The 16,914-nt window shown below is 36.2% G+C and overlaps 1 protein-coding gene across 1 annotated transcript in view; it reads right to left on the reverse strand.

The window, feature by feature from the left end:
- Nucleotides 1-16,914, reverse strand: part of ROCK1 (Rho associated coiled-coil containing protein kinase 1) — a 90,067-nt gene that overhangs the window by 44,434 nt on the left and 28,719 nt on the right. Inside the window, exons 3-11 of the mRNA XM_080581109.1 lie at nt 14,962-15,043; nt 10,816-10,916; nt 9,891-10,028; nt 8,461-8,636; nt 5,679-5,763; nt 3,711-3,855; nt 3,278-3,416; nt 1,945-2,036; nt 1,556-1,715 (exon numbers count right to left, since the gene is read on the reverse strand). Of these exons, the coding sequence (XP_080437235.1) occupies nt 1,556-1,715; nt 1,945-2,036; nt 3,278-3,416; nt 3,711-3,855; nt 5,679-5,763; nt 8,461-8,636; nt 9,891-10,028; nt 10,816-10,916; nt 14,962-15,043 (1,118 nt within the window). The remainder of the gene's footprint in view (nt 1-1,555; nt 1,716-1,944; nt 2,037-3,277; nt 3,417-3,710; nt 3,856-5,678; nt 5,764-8,460; nt 8,637-9,890; nt 10,029-10,815; nt 10,917-14,961; nt 15,044-16,914) is intronic.

Here is a 16,914-nt window from a genome sequence, read left to right on the forward strand (position 1 = left end):
GCACAATATTTTCTAGTTTGCAATCAGTGAGATCACAGCTGTTGAAGATACCCTATCCTAAAAGACTGTAAGACTTCCTTTAGTGACAGAAGTCACATCATGTTCCTACATCCCCACTGCTTTAAACTCTACAGCATACTTGAAGCATGACAAACATCAAAGGAGATGGAAGACATTTGAATTTTTTCCTAAATACTCAATTGAATATATTGCAGCATAAAAAGGGAATCAAAATTAGGACTAAAGATTTAGCAAGTGCAAATGGCCATTTCAGACTTTTCAAGACCGTTGCACCAGAGTATTATGGGATCAAAATCAGTTCTCGAACAGCATTTTCGTCCCAGTAAGTGTACAAAGTAATTATAGTATTTAGTAGACTTCTTCCACAACAGCTAAATAAAGTCTATGTTCTCTGAATTCCTGGTACTATCCCCACCCCAAGAATTAAAAGGGGAGAGAAGAATTTCTGTTATTAACAAGCTTCAGTATGCTCCTTCACCTTCTTGATAACACATTCCAAAGTTTACCTGAAAGGCAAAAATTAAGACTTTTTATTATAGACTAAAATCAGAACAATAAGTAAAATTCTTGGACTGCTGAACTCACACAAACTGTCTGCAAAGCTTGCAAGTCCCTCTATTCCTTACTATGCAGAAAGCAATAACAAATCCAGCTCTTTGCAGAGATGGAAATAATTTCACCACAGGCTTGGAAAAGTGGTTCCTCTTCTATCCAATAATGGATAGCAGATTTATTTCCTTTAAGGCTTTCCTATCCTGAAATACTATTAAAACAAACATCTACGGGTCTCTATCTGACATGGTCTACTAGAAGACTTAGATCATTTTCAGCATGACTGACATACACAACAATTAAAAGTATCTCTCAAAGAAAAAGTTAAAGATTTTTTAATGTAGATAGAGCTATCGACAGTGCCTACATTAATAAAAACTGTTAAAGTGTGAATCAATGCAATTTCAACTGATTTCATTTAAAGTTTCCTAAGCAACAGTGAAAACAGTAAAGCATCACAATCTCACTGCAGCTGATGAGTACTTTGAAAAAAGAAGAATTTATCACAGGTGACGGCCAAGTAGAAAATAGAGTATTTCTAGTAAGCCAGAGAGAAACTAAGACAAGGTTTAATTTATCACATGCCTACAGTGATGTGAAGTGTGGAATCCTTGTATAAAATTCCCAAACTGTGATTTGCAATGAAATAAAGTGACATTCACATCCCCAGTTCACGACTACATGGATACTTCATTGCTCTGTAGGCAGCTCTGCCTAGAAACCACAACAGCAAATTTTTCTTACTCAGTTTCTGCCACACCATGGTGTAACATGCTTAATACAGAACAAAACATTCACAAAATCAGTGCAATATTTTAAGGTACTGATGACTAGTAGTACTGGCTATCAAAGTGTCAAGAAAGTGTAATTTATTAGGATTCTGACTCATAAGTAAGAATCTGTAAAGACTTATATTTACATAAGAGTCAGACAGGAGTCTTGACAAGAGAATATACCATCAGTTTGCTTTGTCTGTACATACCGACGGTTGCTGTAATAAGTAAATCCTACAAATGGAAGCTGGTTGCCCACAAATGCTTTTGGTATGGGAAATGTTTCTTCTTCTCCTTTGTCTTCTTCCAGATCATCGAAATTACTAGTGTCTATGTCACTACTTAAGTCAGGCACAACTGGTGCTACAGCTAGAAAAAAAAAGGGAGAATAATTATATGCTAGTTATCATTTTATAACTCAAGTGACACAACCAAGAGTTTTTTGGGTATTTTTCTTTGGTGTCTTAAGAAATATCATTCCATTCTGTAGTGTAACTAAGATTTTAAATTTCATTAAAAAGAAATATAGCAGTTCTTTCACTAACATGATACGTAAAGTAAGGCAAATCACTGTCTCTGAGAAAGGCATTATACTTACTGTCTCTGAGAGTTTCCCAAGCCCATTGATCATTTTTGAAGAAAAGGTGCCGTTTAATTTCTTCTACTCCATTGCGTCCTAATCTCACTTCCCTGTAAAGAGTTTTTTGGTTTCAGTATAGTATGTAAGATTACATAAATCATTCCAAAGGAAAGACAAATCATAAGGCGCATCTAACAACAAAAGGGAAAAAAACAAACTCTCAAATGAAGGCATGAATATACCTCAAAACTCTCAGATGACGACAACTACAGCAGCACAGCATGTATATTTCAGAACACAATCTGTTTTTAAGACTTGCCTATAAGAACTCCTGCTGCTACTCTTTCCACCGTCATGGACTGGCTAGGCAGCTGTCAAGCAGAAGCTAGATTCCACTCTTACTAGGAGTTTATGCTGTTGCTTGAATCCCATGAAGCTCAGCAAACGCAACAGCCCCCCTCCACCTTTGCAGCCCCAGGTCTCAAGCAAAGGTTGCAAAGGTTATATTAGTAAGCAGTGTGGGTGCAACTAGAGTGCACCCACAAAGGGGAACAAACCTAACACCCACATTTCACACAGCCTTTCTCTGGGTTGTCTCTACCCTGACTGTGTGGGCTGAACGCCCACTAGGAGCTGGGATTGCATTAGGGGCACTCCTGAAATGCACCATTCGCTTTAGTTTTGTCCCAAAGGAATCCATGCCCCTCACACTCTGCACCATAAACCAATGTAACAATAGCTGATACTTAGGAGTAACACTTCACATTCAAACTAAATTTATAAGCACTCATCCTAGCACCATTTCCCTTCCCCCAATATACATCATACTACCACAGAGAACAGCAGCAAACACAAGACTCCTCTCCCAAGTTCTGGGACTGGACAATACTAATCTGACAATACCACCTGTCCAGTCTGCAGTATCTACTGCTTCAGGTTAAACAAAACTGATTCAGAGTAGACAATGTGACTTAAAACCCTAAGCAACCAAAGTTCTAAAGAGTTATTGACTAAATTTAAGACAGCCTTGCCGTACTTTAAGCAAGAGGCTAACACTTTCTCACATTTTTGTAGCTGATAGACAAATAAAACCCAACTCCTATAAAGGAGAACATTCAACTAACGGAAGTGCATTCAGAGCGCGTACACTTATCTACAGTAGCACCTAAACAGGAACAGAGTTATGCTGCATTCATGCCAATACTATCAAAGTCCCACTTCTGTTCAGCAGTTTAGAAACCCCCACAAAATATATATACACATGTACACACACACACAGACATGTTCTTTCAACACGAGAAGTTTTCTTAATGAAGATTCACTTTCATTTTGAATAAGGTTTAAATCTCACCTATCAGTTAAAAAGGCACAAATAAGGTTTTTCGCCTCTTTAGAGATATCATTGTCATCAGGGAAGGTAAGGGAGTTCTTATGGTTCATAATCTTGCTGTATGTTCCAACCAAAGAATCCGCATAAAAAGGTGTATCACCTGAAAAAGCAGCAATGCAAAAAATTAAAAAGTAGATCAGAAGTACTGTAGATTTGGTTTATAACATCTGAATTATGCATGCAACAAAATGTAAGCAACTAATTGAACAAGAGGTAAGGACAAATGTTTGAGAACTGTACTAGATTATTTTTAAGACATTTTGCAAACACCACAGTGAGTAAACCAAAAGTTATGTCAAGAAAGTAATAAATGGAACAGTTACAAGCAGCACCGATATTTTATTATAGAGTGCAGTTAAGTACTGCAGTCAATTTTGATTAGCCTATGACTCACCTACAAGCATCTCATATAGGAAGACTCCAACTGACCACCAGTCACACTCTCTTCCATAGTAACCATCACCACCCTGGGACTTCAATACTTCGGGAGAGATGTAGTCTGGTGTTCCTACAGCTGTATCACATCGTACCATACCTTCCTACAAAGAGAAGGAAAACAGCCAGGCCCAAATATAAGAACCAAAATTGCAAGCTATTTTCAAGAGTTTATGAAGCCTAAGTAACAGCAGCAAATCGATAACTTTCATGAACAAATGGGTGGTTTTTTTTTGAATGGGTAATTAAACATTTTTAATTACTAAACTACTAAAGCCAAAGCAAAGCGCAGGACCTGTCAAAGTTAACACAGTGGAAGTTACTTTAAAAACCTTTGTTAATATCCAAGAAGTAACCAGAATTGCATCTCAGCCTTGTAAACACAGCACAGCTTCTCCTGCTCATGCCAATATAAATGTCTTATATACTGCCAGGGTATAGAGTAAACAAGGAAAGCTCCTCTCAAAATAGGCCAGCAAATCAAGGATTCTGCTGACAGGATCAGCTAAACTAAGTTCTTCTCCTCCAACACAATATACTTAATGCCAGGAAGACTGCAATGCAGATAAGACCCTGAAACTTGAAGCAGATAGACTTCAAAATGTGTGACAGATGAGAAGAACGTTTCATGTTCCTCACACCCCTAAGAAAGAACTAGCAGAAGAGATCAATCACATTGGAGATGGCATCTAGAATGCCAAAGTGGCAATCACCTGATCCTTTCCAGTGTTCAGGCACTTCTGGAACAATCCTAGAAATGGATTAGTAGAAAACTTGTACAATATATAACTAAGCAACAAATATAGCTAATGAAAAAATCTAGTGTTGCACGTGCAGCAAATCCAGAATGCACCTAAACTTCTATCTATGCTGAGCAGTTTCTTTCCCACAGAGCCACTTTCCTCTTTCAAGAGGCTAGAGGAACCCAAGACTAGGCTCTTCAGTACACAGCTCGTTTATTTAGTACAGCACAAAATGTAAGGTGTTGTTGACATGAGTTACTTCTGTGACACTAATACACAGCAAAGTTTCATAATATTTTACTTGCTTTTTGGCCCTTACAGCTTAAGCACAAGGATATTTTTCTATATTTCAGAAGTCCTATTTTTTAAGAGCAAAATCAAAGATGAGTCTGTATTAAGCCAAATTACGTGTCAGCTATTCCACTGTGGACTGGAAGTGGACTGGTTGTGACTTAAGGAAACTATTTGAATTTGTACACGTAACTTGCACTTGGTTTTCACTGGTGCCTTTTATTTATGGCAAGGCAGCTGATTTATTCCAAAAACAATTTATTCAAAGCTCCTGGAACATGATGTATATATTATCCAGACTCTGTTAAAGTATCACACATTTAAGGTTGCTTTCCTGATATGTAGGTGGAGGCTAGCACAAACCAATCAGAATTTTGTGTAGGGAACAACAATGCTTCACAGTACTTAAAATACATTTTTTTTTTTTTAATGACCTCAAGATATATTTAAAAAAAATTAAATTCTGTGACACTCTTTTAACCCGTTTCCTTCAGATTTGGCTTTTATATAGGTCAGCTTATGCTAGTACGTATAATCAGAAATCAGCAATTCGGACATGTTTTCCATCACTGAACTTAACTAGATATCTCACTTTTTTTCCATCAGCTTTGACAGTCAAAGACTTAAAGAAATAATCCAGAGGAATCTATAAGATAATCAATGGCTTGACTTCAGGAAGCCTTCCTAATAAACAGTATAGAGTTGATGCAATCCCTACTTCAAGAGCCATTTTTGCATTCTACATTGTCATTTAATAGGATGCATAAATAATAGTAATGGCAATAGAGTGGAATCTTGGACATTTTTCATCTAGCTATTTTTTTCAGTGTATTTTATTTTCACTTTTACATGTCTTTCTTTCACAAAGGGGAAAAAAATTAAAAATTGTCTACCTTGTTCATCTTCATACAAGTACCAAAATCTGCTAGTTTTAAGTGACCAGCTTTATCTAGCAGCATATTATCAGGTTTCACATCTCTGAAAAGAGAAAAACATTTGTGTAAGAGTTAACCAGTCAATTTAACTTAGGAAAACAAAAGACAACTATTTTTCAGATGTAACATGACAAGGAAAATACAACATGAAAACACAAATATTTCCTCAATTTTTTCCTTAGTATCATGTCCCACATACAGACTGTGGAACTGAAGCATTAAAAAAAGTGATAATGGATGTGGGAACAGTCTAAAGTCACCAAACCTCAAACGTCAAGTTTTCATAAAAACCACTAACTTGCTGAAGTCCCTCTCTACTAGGATATAGCTACACAAAAGAAATCCATTCTGGTTGTGAGATAACCACCTCAAACCAGCCTTGAAAATATAACCTCTTTTTTTGTATCACTTCTATTTTCAGGAGATAAATGCATGCTGTTTTACAAAGTATATTTGTGGAATAAATAATTTTCTGTGGCCCAAAAGGAGTGTTGCTGTGCGGCCTTTTCCACACAGAGATTCTCTTATAGAAAGTTTTCATGAAGTAACTGTAAAGTTCAGCAATGCTAATGGTACTAAGTATACTATAGCAGAACCACAATAAAAAAACAATTATCAAAAAATATAATGGTTTCAGGTGAAAGTATATTTCTGGGACCTCAAATGGAAAACTCTGGCCACTACAATGAAACGAAGTCCTAGCATTACCTCACCTCAGGGTGTGCAGCAGAAACGTATCAGTGTACACACAGAATAATTTTGATTGGGAATCTTTTATTTATTTTTTTGAAATACTCTTAGTCCAACTGCCTGATCAAAGTACAGCTAAGGAAATCAGTTCAAACTTCAAAGTTGCATTCGGGTTCCTCAGGGTCAAATTCAGTCAAGTTTTGAATTTTTTCCAAGGATGGGGATTTCATAACCTCTCTACAACTCTTCCATTGTTTGACCACCCTCACAGTGAAAACTTTTCCTAACAATAACTGGATATTCACTGAACAAACATCTGCTGGTCATCTGCTCCAACCCTCCTGCTTAAGCAGGGATACCTAGAGCAGGTTGTCCAGGCAGCTTTTGAAGATTTACAAGGAGGGTGACCCCACAATCTTTCTGGGTAGCCTGTGCCAGTGCTCAGTTAACCATTGCTGCAACTTGTGTCATCCGCTGCCTCTCATCCTTTCACTGCAACCATCTTTCCATTCCAGCTACGTTGGAAACCTTGCTAAAGTCAAGGCAAACAACACACACTGCTTTCCCCTCATCACAGAAGTCAATCAGGTTAAGCAGGCACATTTACCCTTGAGTAAATCCATGCAGGCTGTTCCCAATCACCTTCCTGTCCATGTGCTTGGAAACAGTTTCCTTAGAATTTACTCCATAATCAGCCTGCAGTCCCCTGATCCTCCCCCCCTTGCCCTCTCAGGGCAAGATGGGAGGGCCATTTCTTTCCTTCCAGTCAACAGAAACCTCCTGATTGCTGCAGCCTTTCACTGGTCATAGAGAGCAGTATCTCCCGGTATTGGCTACCTTCCTCACAACTCTGTGTATCCCACCAGCCTTGGACTCACATATGCCCCGTTTGCATACAGGGGACTCAGTTTGACCTTCCTCTGCCGAAGTAATGAATGCTCTACCCTCCAACCTGAAAGCAGAACTTATAAAGGGAGGATGAGGCAAAAGCAGCAGACTCAGACCTTTCCATGTCCTCTGTCATGAGCCTGTATTTTCATCAGCTTCTGTTCAGTCCTCAAATTTGAGTAAACTACTTAAAAACAAATTCCAAAACATCTGCTGTCAAAGTAATCCAGAGTTTGAGGAAAAGATTGACAGTGCTTTTGGCAACTTCAAATCTCTGTTTTCTAAAGTTTGCCAATACACCTGTACAAATGGTTCAGCCAATTTATTCCTTAAATGTGGCATAGTAGCTTTTTTTTTTTAGCATTTGTGATTCTATAGATTCTACTCAAGCAATGGATTCATAGTTTTTCTTTTTGCTTTGCTTTTGTTTTTTGAAAAAACTTAAGTGTTAACAGTGATCTTCTGGCCAAACTACAAATTGAGAGTATATACACTAAGTCTTTCTCAAGCTGTTTGTGTATTTTTAGTTTAAAAATTTATTCTCCTGCTTCTAGTAAATATGGTTAAAAGCTAAACAGACAGAAGTTCAAATATCAACAAAAGAGAACACTCAATCTATCTGACAAGAGACTACAATTCACTTGAGGGCAAGTACGTTAATATGAAACTAACCTAAGTCCCTTCACTCTATTTTCCATCTTGCCCCTTATCAGAAAACAGGTGGCTGGGAGATTTTCCTCACCCTGCTCAGTTTCTTAACAGGCCACTGATGCCAGCTGAGGCTTTAAATGCAGAACTGAGAGTTAATAATTACTAATAGTGTATGCTACTGCTATCAAATTCTCAAAACAGTTTTTTCTAGTCAAGAAAAATGATTAATTTTGGGGGCCAACTTGTTCATGCCACTTCAGTTCTATATCTTTTGGTAAATTGGTACAGTTTTATTACTCCCTAAACTGAGGAAGATCATCCTGCTGAAAACCTTTACTTTGACTGTGTCACCTCATCTTTGTACCTCCTGATGACAAGAAGTTTTGAAGTTGTAAGATGGAATAATTGTGAAATAATAATGAAGTCATATCAGCAATTTTAAAATGGCCTTAAAGTCACTCTGACAGCACTGGGATTAAAACAACACTAACAGTACTTTTTTCTTTTTCACCTGTGTATAAAACCCATTGAGTGAATTGCATCTAATGCAAGAACAACTTCAGCAGTATAAAATCTTGCCCATTTCTCAGGAACGTCGTAGTTGCTCATTAAATTCACAAGGTCCCCACCAGGCATGTATTCCATGACCATGTAAAGGTAACGATCATCTTGGAATGCATAAAATAACTGTAAAAAGAACATAAACAAAAGAACAAGTCACTGAGTGCTCCAGCTGTCTAATCTTTCGCTTGTTGAAAGTTCACAGAATTTCAGTGCAAATTCATTTACGAAGTAAAAGAGTTGCTACAACTACTGCAGCAGCTTTGCATCATCCAGTAGACCTCCTAAAAAGGAATTAATCTCAAGTCAGTTTCTGCCAGATCTTCCCTTTATGCCAGATCATCCCTTTATGTTACTACAGAAGCAGTAGAGCTCTGGTTACAGATTTTGGTATTTATTGCACCAAATTGTAATCATTTCAAAGAAAGCTCATTGCATAAGAGGCCAAGATGCTTCCTTACTCCCTGGGACACCAATTGACAAATATGTAAACACGGAACTATTGTATTTCAAACATCTGCCTGATTCTATTTGTGTTATCACAAAATATTTATTATTCTACGGTCAATGTATTCATTGTTTAGAAAGTAAACCTATATTTTAAACAATTGAGAAAAATATTTCCCTTACAGCAGTAAAAGCTCTGTTCAACACAACTTGTGCAAGTAGGTTTAAGCATGGTAACTTAAATGTTTCTGAAAATCATAAAACAATTTTGCACAATCACTCCCAGACAGATAGTAATGTAGTTGCATATTTGATTTAGGTAAGTCTTGAATGATTTTTAGGTAACTCTTGAATGACTTTAATTCTAACTTAACAAAAGTATTTACATGCTTAAGGGTAAGAACAGTTTAAATGAACAAGTTAACATGTGCACACAAATGTATGATGACAGCTTCAGGCATTATCCATATAAACTTCAAAGGCAGCGATGCCTCCCAAAAAATTGTCAGTGATAAAACTGAAGTGAGGAAAACGTAACCAGAGCAGGCATAATTTGCAGTCACATATACACACAAATTGGAATATACAGAAGCTACATCTTAAGCACCGATTTCTGATATGTTGGCTACTTCCAAAAGTACTATAAAGCAGACTCACCAGTTTTAACTTATACCTGGCAAATAGTTTTAATAACACACAGAATAGCTTATCCTGTATTTAAGACACAACACAGTTTTGAAGGAAGCACAGTATCAGTTATTTGTTGCAAACAGCAACTGTTAGTTACTGTTAGTAATGCGTTGCCCTGACAGATCCAGATCAATGTAACCAAAATGGGAGTTAGAAAAACTAAGACACATAAATATAAGTGATGCAGTATTGAAATGGAACTATTCTACCATAACAACATTTTTAAAAGTAATCTCACTATACCTGAACAACCCAGGGACTATTAGCAAAAGCCATAATATCCCTTTCTTCCCAGAAGAAAGCAGAATCTGATCTTTTTATCATCTCAAATTTGCTTAGAAGTTTCATAGCATACACTCTTCTTGACGACTTATGCCTCACCTATGAAGACAAGCATGACATAAAACAACACGTTAGTTTCCCACCTTAATACATGAAGAACATCATGAAACGTCTTTTTCCTGCTTCACTATTTAATGGGTTTCATAAGACTCTTCACATTTATAAAGAATTACATATTGTGGGTCTACAAAATAATTATATTGCATTTTCTGACAATATATGCATTATTCTTAAAATATTTGCTAGAACTATCCAGAGTCCATAACCATAAGTCACTTCATGACTTGTAGGTGCATATCTCTAAAAGCACAAATAATGGCACCTATTAAATACATAAGCATTTTCCAGAGATCATTAGCATACACAAATACTTGCTGCCTATTTCTAGTTTCTCCCACCAATTCTCAGTTTAATAAAGCAGCATGAACAAGTCCATTAATCTATCGCAAACATCATACGCATCTCCTCTCATCTTGTGAAAGACATCTACAAGACTGCTGTATTCCTTGAACCAGCAGAAATTCTTCTAGTCTTGAAGAATTTTTCAAGTGTCCATACACACTGGCAAAGGCTAATTTTGTTGACTATAGTTGATATATATTCCACTTTACCAGGAGAAGCATATCTTACAAAGCAAAATAAGTGCGGATTGACAGTACTGAAGTGCAAGATTCTCAGAAACATTTCCATGGGATAAAAAGAAATAAAATTTCATTGAGCTTAAGGCTATAAAACCCTAAGACTTCATCTTCTGAACATTGTATTCAGAAACAGACACAAACAAATACGACAGGCATACGTCCAAATGTACAGAAACACAACTTACCAACTGAACCTCCCCAAATGCCCCTCTACCAATCACCTTCACCACTTCATAATCTTCAGCTTTCATGCGCAGATCTCTCATTTTATTTACTGTGTCTTTATCTGTATGAAAGAAAAAACATATTTCGTATATAATCAATTTAATTAAACCCATTCGTCTCATTTTTATTTCTCATCATTATTGCAAGATATATTCCTCTTTAAAGGGGACTTCATTTTTAACCTACCTCCCTACTGGAAACCACGCTGCAGACTGCATGACCTCATTCTCATTACCGCAGTAATCAAAACTTGATATAAAAATAATGCAGTAACTACTGTACAATCAAGTTACCGGAGATGTTAATTTGGTAATTTTTTCTAAAAGAGTTACCTGGAAAAAAAAGAGCTAAGCAAAAACTTCATACTTCATATCCAGCATAATCTTGCTTGCAAGCAAATCTGTTTAAAAAGATTATTTCTGGATAACTGTGTAATACATCTGAGAAAACATCATAAAGTATACATGAGAGATGCTTGAAGAAACTATTTTTTTAAATAAGCTTTCCGTATTCTGCAATTTTATTATTCCTATTGCTCAAAAAAGTAGATTTTAATTTAAAACATGCAGTGGGAATCACTGTAATTATTTATATAAACCTGTCATTCTATAAACTACAATAATTTACAAACTCCCAGTGGGCAGATACTCTAATTCCAAATTTGGTCAAAGATTAAAACAGTCTATTTTAATCCATGTGGGTCAACGCTGGCATGAGATTACATGGAAAAGCTTCACATTTCAGTATTTCTAAAAAGAAGGAGCAGCTACTAAAACAGACACACTCCTAATAAAATACATTATACAACAGTATTTTATTTTCAAAAATAATATGCTAGGCCTAAAAGCAAACTTCAGAAAAAAGTACAGACGGGAAGAAAAAGAAGGAAAAATGTCATTTTTGGAGTTCATGTTTTAAAAACAGATTTAGCAGACAACAGAAGACTACCCTTAGATTTCAATATGCAGAGGTCATTATCTAAAACAAAAGCAACACACATACAATTAAGATCCGTTATGATTTTATAATGTTAAAGAAACAAATAGTTTTGTTTGAATAAATAATCTCTTGAATTACTAATGTGAAGCCATCCCTTTACAATGCAGCATGCCAAAAGCTAATTTCAATAAATGATGTTAAATCTGTAAATTCTGACAAATTATTTCACATAAGGATCAAAATATTCAGTAATTTGAAAAAAATAATGCCTTGCCCTATTTGCCCATTGCAAGGTGAAAGCTGACCTATAGCAGAGGATGGGTAGGACTGCACAGAACTGACATGCAGCAATTCTCATGACAGCTTTCCAATTATTGTTAACTTACTGCCTAATAATCTCCTACCAGCAAATCTACCAATTCTGAATGAAAAATCTTTACATTCTTGCAAAGACAAACTAGGCACAATATAAATGCATTAGTGTTTTCAATTAGAAACCTCAACTATGGCCAAAACAGAATAAAGGAAAATAAGAGCAATTTAAGCTAAATATTTTTAAGTAACGTAAACCAGGCTTGTGAGCAGTTGCAAAATTGCAATTTACTGCTTGAGAGACATACTAATGCCCAGGATCTTCAGACAACACGTTACATTAACAACAGCGTTGGAAATTTTATCTTAATATTCAAAGATCAGTCAAACAAGGTTTATCAGACTGCAACATATTTGAATAGGCAGCTCCAAATGTCCTGCTAACAGGGGAGGACACAACCAGCTTACACTTTATGAGCAGGTCGGGTGGCTCCCATGGCAAAAACCAGCAACTCCAACTTGGCCTGACATTTGATGATAAAGTTTACACGTTGTCCAGAAATAAACCAAGTCCCTAGCATCTTGAATAGTTGATCTCTTTATTCTTTAAATCATATATGGTAGAAAATTAATGAGGTTCCATGTCTGTGCAAATAACCCTCACAACCTTAGGCAACAGAGGCAGATTTTGAAGACAGAATCTCCACAAACATACAACATAAACCCAGATAAATATAGGAGGGGATAAGGACAGGCTCATAGGGCAATCATCAGTCCATAAAATAAAGTAAGCAAATTCTGATTTGCAATGTAAAAATTCATTTTAAGTTCTAGAATAACGGTGCAAACTGTTTGGACAGCTAATACTGCAAAAAGATTTTTAAATGATTTTCTATTGAAACTGAAGTTAACATGAAAATGTTCCTATACATCTTAGAGTACGTACATAAAGCCTTTTTTATTGTTATTTAAATCAGCAGTTTGAGACAAACTAGATTTCGCAGTTCCCTCTAAGGTCACTACTTATACCCACAACTTGTTTTTATATTCCAGTAAAGACAGCAAGATTACAGTTCTAAAAGCAGTCTGAAGTGAAATAATTAGGTCTGTTCTCCACCTTCACATTGCTTCAGGTTACACTTTACACAGGGTATAATTTACACCTACAATATACTCATTATCAGACTGTAAATAAAAGTTTCCCTTTCCTTCACTCATCCCCAAATGCAAAAGTGAAGAGCTTCTGAAACTGATGACTTCACTATACATAAGAACTGTATTCAAAATATCTGCTGAAATAAGTATTTCCTTTGCCTAATCCAACTTCTCCTTTCTCCAGTTTCACCACACCTTCTCTGCAAATAACTAAGTATACAAAATGTGCGTGTAACAATGTGTACAATTTCAAACATAGCCTGAGCTGTGAAAAGTTAAACATTTGACCTTAGGTATTCCAGCAACCAGCTTACATGCAAGCAAGCCATAAACCAGATCTACTGGACTCGTAAATTACTAGAAATAGGGAATAAAGTAAAATAAAATCCACAAATTCACTATCGTGGCTTACACATGGACAGAGTAAACTATGTAAAAATGCCTTGGAAAGAGGAACAAAAATTTCAGTGAAGCAAAGACAAAAATTAGATTATTTTAATAAAATTACTTCATATTTGCCACATTTATTACATTTAATTACAATGTTTAAGCTTGTAAAAATCTAATAAAAGTTAATTTAATTTCAAGGCTTGCCATTCAATCCACAGGCAGCAGCAAGTCTGGAACCAGCAAACATATCTGCCATTATTTCCAGAATTTGACAGTAGTCTGTAAAAAAAACTCTTAAGTGTTTTTCTTTGCTTCATCTTTGTTTTTTAAATATGAAAACTATAGAAATATGGCTTCTATTAAAAGAATCAACTTTATTCATTACAAGTATTCTTACAGGCGAGAATCTGCAGGAAAACTTGTAGTGGAAAAATACAGAGTAAAATGATAAATATAAAGCGATTTCCTTCCTAATTTTAAAATTAGTTATGTCTGAAGAGTAGAATAAACAGTATGTGATTTTTGAAATTCTTTCACAAAAAAACAGGAATCAGAACTAACAAGAAAGTGAAATAGGACAGTGGTTATCTTCCAGTTGCAAAAATCAGATAACAGAAGAACTGCTGACACTACGGTTTACCACTTTTTAAGTATTCTTTTTGCTGTCTACACAATAAAACTCAAAAGATGGTTTTGCACCTGTTGATTTTTTTTTTTTTTTTAAGATCATGAAAAATACCATGGTGACTTAACATAATTTTATGTATGTTTAAAAAGGGGAAAAAAAGAATAATTCTACAGACACATCAGTGGCATGCACCAGTAAATATAGCAGCTACGCAGTATTCTCATGCGATAATGAAAACAGACCTTTTATACTAAAAATGCCCACAAAACACACGTTCTAGTCTGTCAGTGAACATTTCAAAATGACTTCTTGACACTGCAGATATGTTACAGCATTTTACTGTTATCTAATTATAATATATTAGTACATGCAATTACAAAGCAAGTTATGGGAACCCAGGAGGTTGCCAAGAACAAAGATAGAAGCCTTTTTCTTCAAAGGTTCTGTGCCACTGAAAGCAACACCATTTATATTAACTTGGACACTCAGTTGCTGGGGAGCAGATTTCTGTAAGTAACTGTGTGAGTACTGACTGGGAAATAAATATGACTCCTAAAACAATTTACATCCAAAAACTTAATGCACCCAAATTCTCTAACAGCCTTTCAAAAAGCTAGAACCTCTTTTATTGTAGTTGGTATTTATAGTCTGTTAGTTAGTAACCAAAACATTGAATACTTACACCTGTTTAAGAAGTTATCAATGTTCTTGTTTTTTCTTAAGGCAGGAAAATCCAAGTCATATACCAAAGCATCTAATCCATCCTGGAGGAGGGGAGGAAGAAGGCAAAGTTAAGTGTTTGGAAAAACGATTAATAATTAAAAATAATTAGAAAGAAAATAAGTTTCTGCCAGTCAATGAGAAGATAAAAATGGTTGTCCCCATCAATTTTCCAAACAAATGAAATTATTCATATTTAAAGATTCAATTAGGAGTTACATATCTCTAAAGGACAGATGAAACAGCTGTCACTCCTCTTCCACTGAGCTCTTCAAAACTTAATCTTCATCCCTCTCAAAACAAATATACTTCTGTGAATTAAAATTAACCTTATAAGCCCCACATTTACATGTAAAGTAGTATTTTTTCCAAATACGAAAACTACAGATAGCAGTTCTAATGAAGTTCAGTGTTAAGAAGTCTCAACGTATCACACAAGAGGCACTTGAACATTAGGAGGCCACTGGCAAAAAAGGACGATGATGCTAATTCCAAGAGTCAACTCCCTCCCTCCTGTTTAATAATAGCTATTAAGATAACAGAGTTATAAACCAAAAACTTAGTGCTAAATACACACGCAAATTCACTGATCTTTCACTGAATACATCCCTATGACCAAAAAACAAAAGGTCTTGTTAAGTGCCATAAATTTCCTGACTTAAAATTTATGATATTAATTTTACAACAGGCATACATGACTCTTCAGCGGATTTTATCTTCTCAGAGAAGAACTAGATGAAGTGTTGGTTGAAAACCACAGGTACAGTATCTAATGAGAAACGATCAAGTATTCAAGAAAGTTACATCATGAGGAACCATATAAATAGCATTAGGGAATTTTCTTTGTCAACGAGGTGGTGTGTAAGTCACAACAGCAAAAACAGAGGGGAAGGTCACGAAACACAAACTACTGGATGCTAACAAAGTACGCCAGGGAAGCACCACTATTTACTTGTCCCACTGCCACCTACGTGTCCATGCTATCTATTACTGACCCGTTGGGAGTGAGGTATTAGACCAGATATCTTCGATCTGATCAGGTCAGATCTGAGTAGATCTAGGTTTGACTGTTTTATAAAACCATGTAATATGGGATTGAAAACTGATCCATCAGTCCTAACCACTACTTCCTTCGAGAGACTATGCCTGAAGTAAAATCATGCTAGAATTCAAAACCAAGGGTAAGCAATTAAGAGTACAACGACAATCAGAACTGCTTTAACGGCTGGATGTTATTCTATTTGTTAATTTCATTAAAACATTGCTCTGTTAAGTCAGGTCTCCATACAGTGGCTTAGCTTGAACTCTTAGAAACGTTACAAGGAAAATGATAAAGGAAAGTATCACAATATTTTCACAGCACTTCAAGTCCGCTTCTGCATCCTGAGCGTATTAAAGGATCATCATTTTGAACTTACACCGATGACAAAAAAGGAAAGTAAACGACAACGGAAAAAACATAACGGACTAACTACTTAATGCGTCCGTAATATAAACATGAGTAAGAGGCCAACAACAACTTGGACTCAAGACAGATGTGGAAATAAAGCTATGCCGGGTAAACGCAACTTGGCAAGAAATACTTTTAACCTACTAAAAGATGCCTTTTCCAAAGATACACAGTAAACATCCAGAAAATCCACTAAAAAATCTCCCTTCTTTGGTAACTTCAACGGAGGAACCACGGCAGCAGGACAAAGGCCGCCGGTAGCTCTGCACTGAGCCCCACGCTGTGAGGGGCACGGGACATCCGCAAGGCCGCTGGGTCACCTCCTGCCATTTTGAAGCACAAACAAGTGATGGGGATGCACTGCCCAAGTCGGGGGCCATTTTGCCTGTAAGCCTTCAGATCTGGGGCCTCGATCCATCTGCCTGGGGGCCACAGATGACAAAACTTTTGTTCCAAAAGCCAACG

This window comes from Anser brachyrhynchus (assembly GCF_964034855.1).
Source record: "Anser brachyrhynchus genome assembly, chromosome: 2".
NCBI lineage: Eukaryota > Metazoa > Chordata > Aves > Anseriformes > Anatidae > Anser > Anser brachyrhynchus.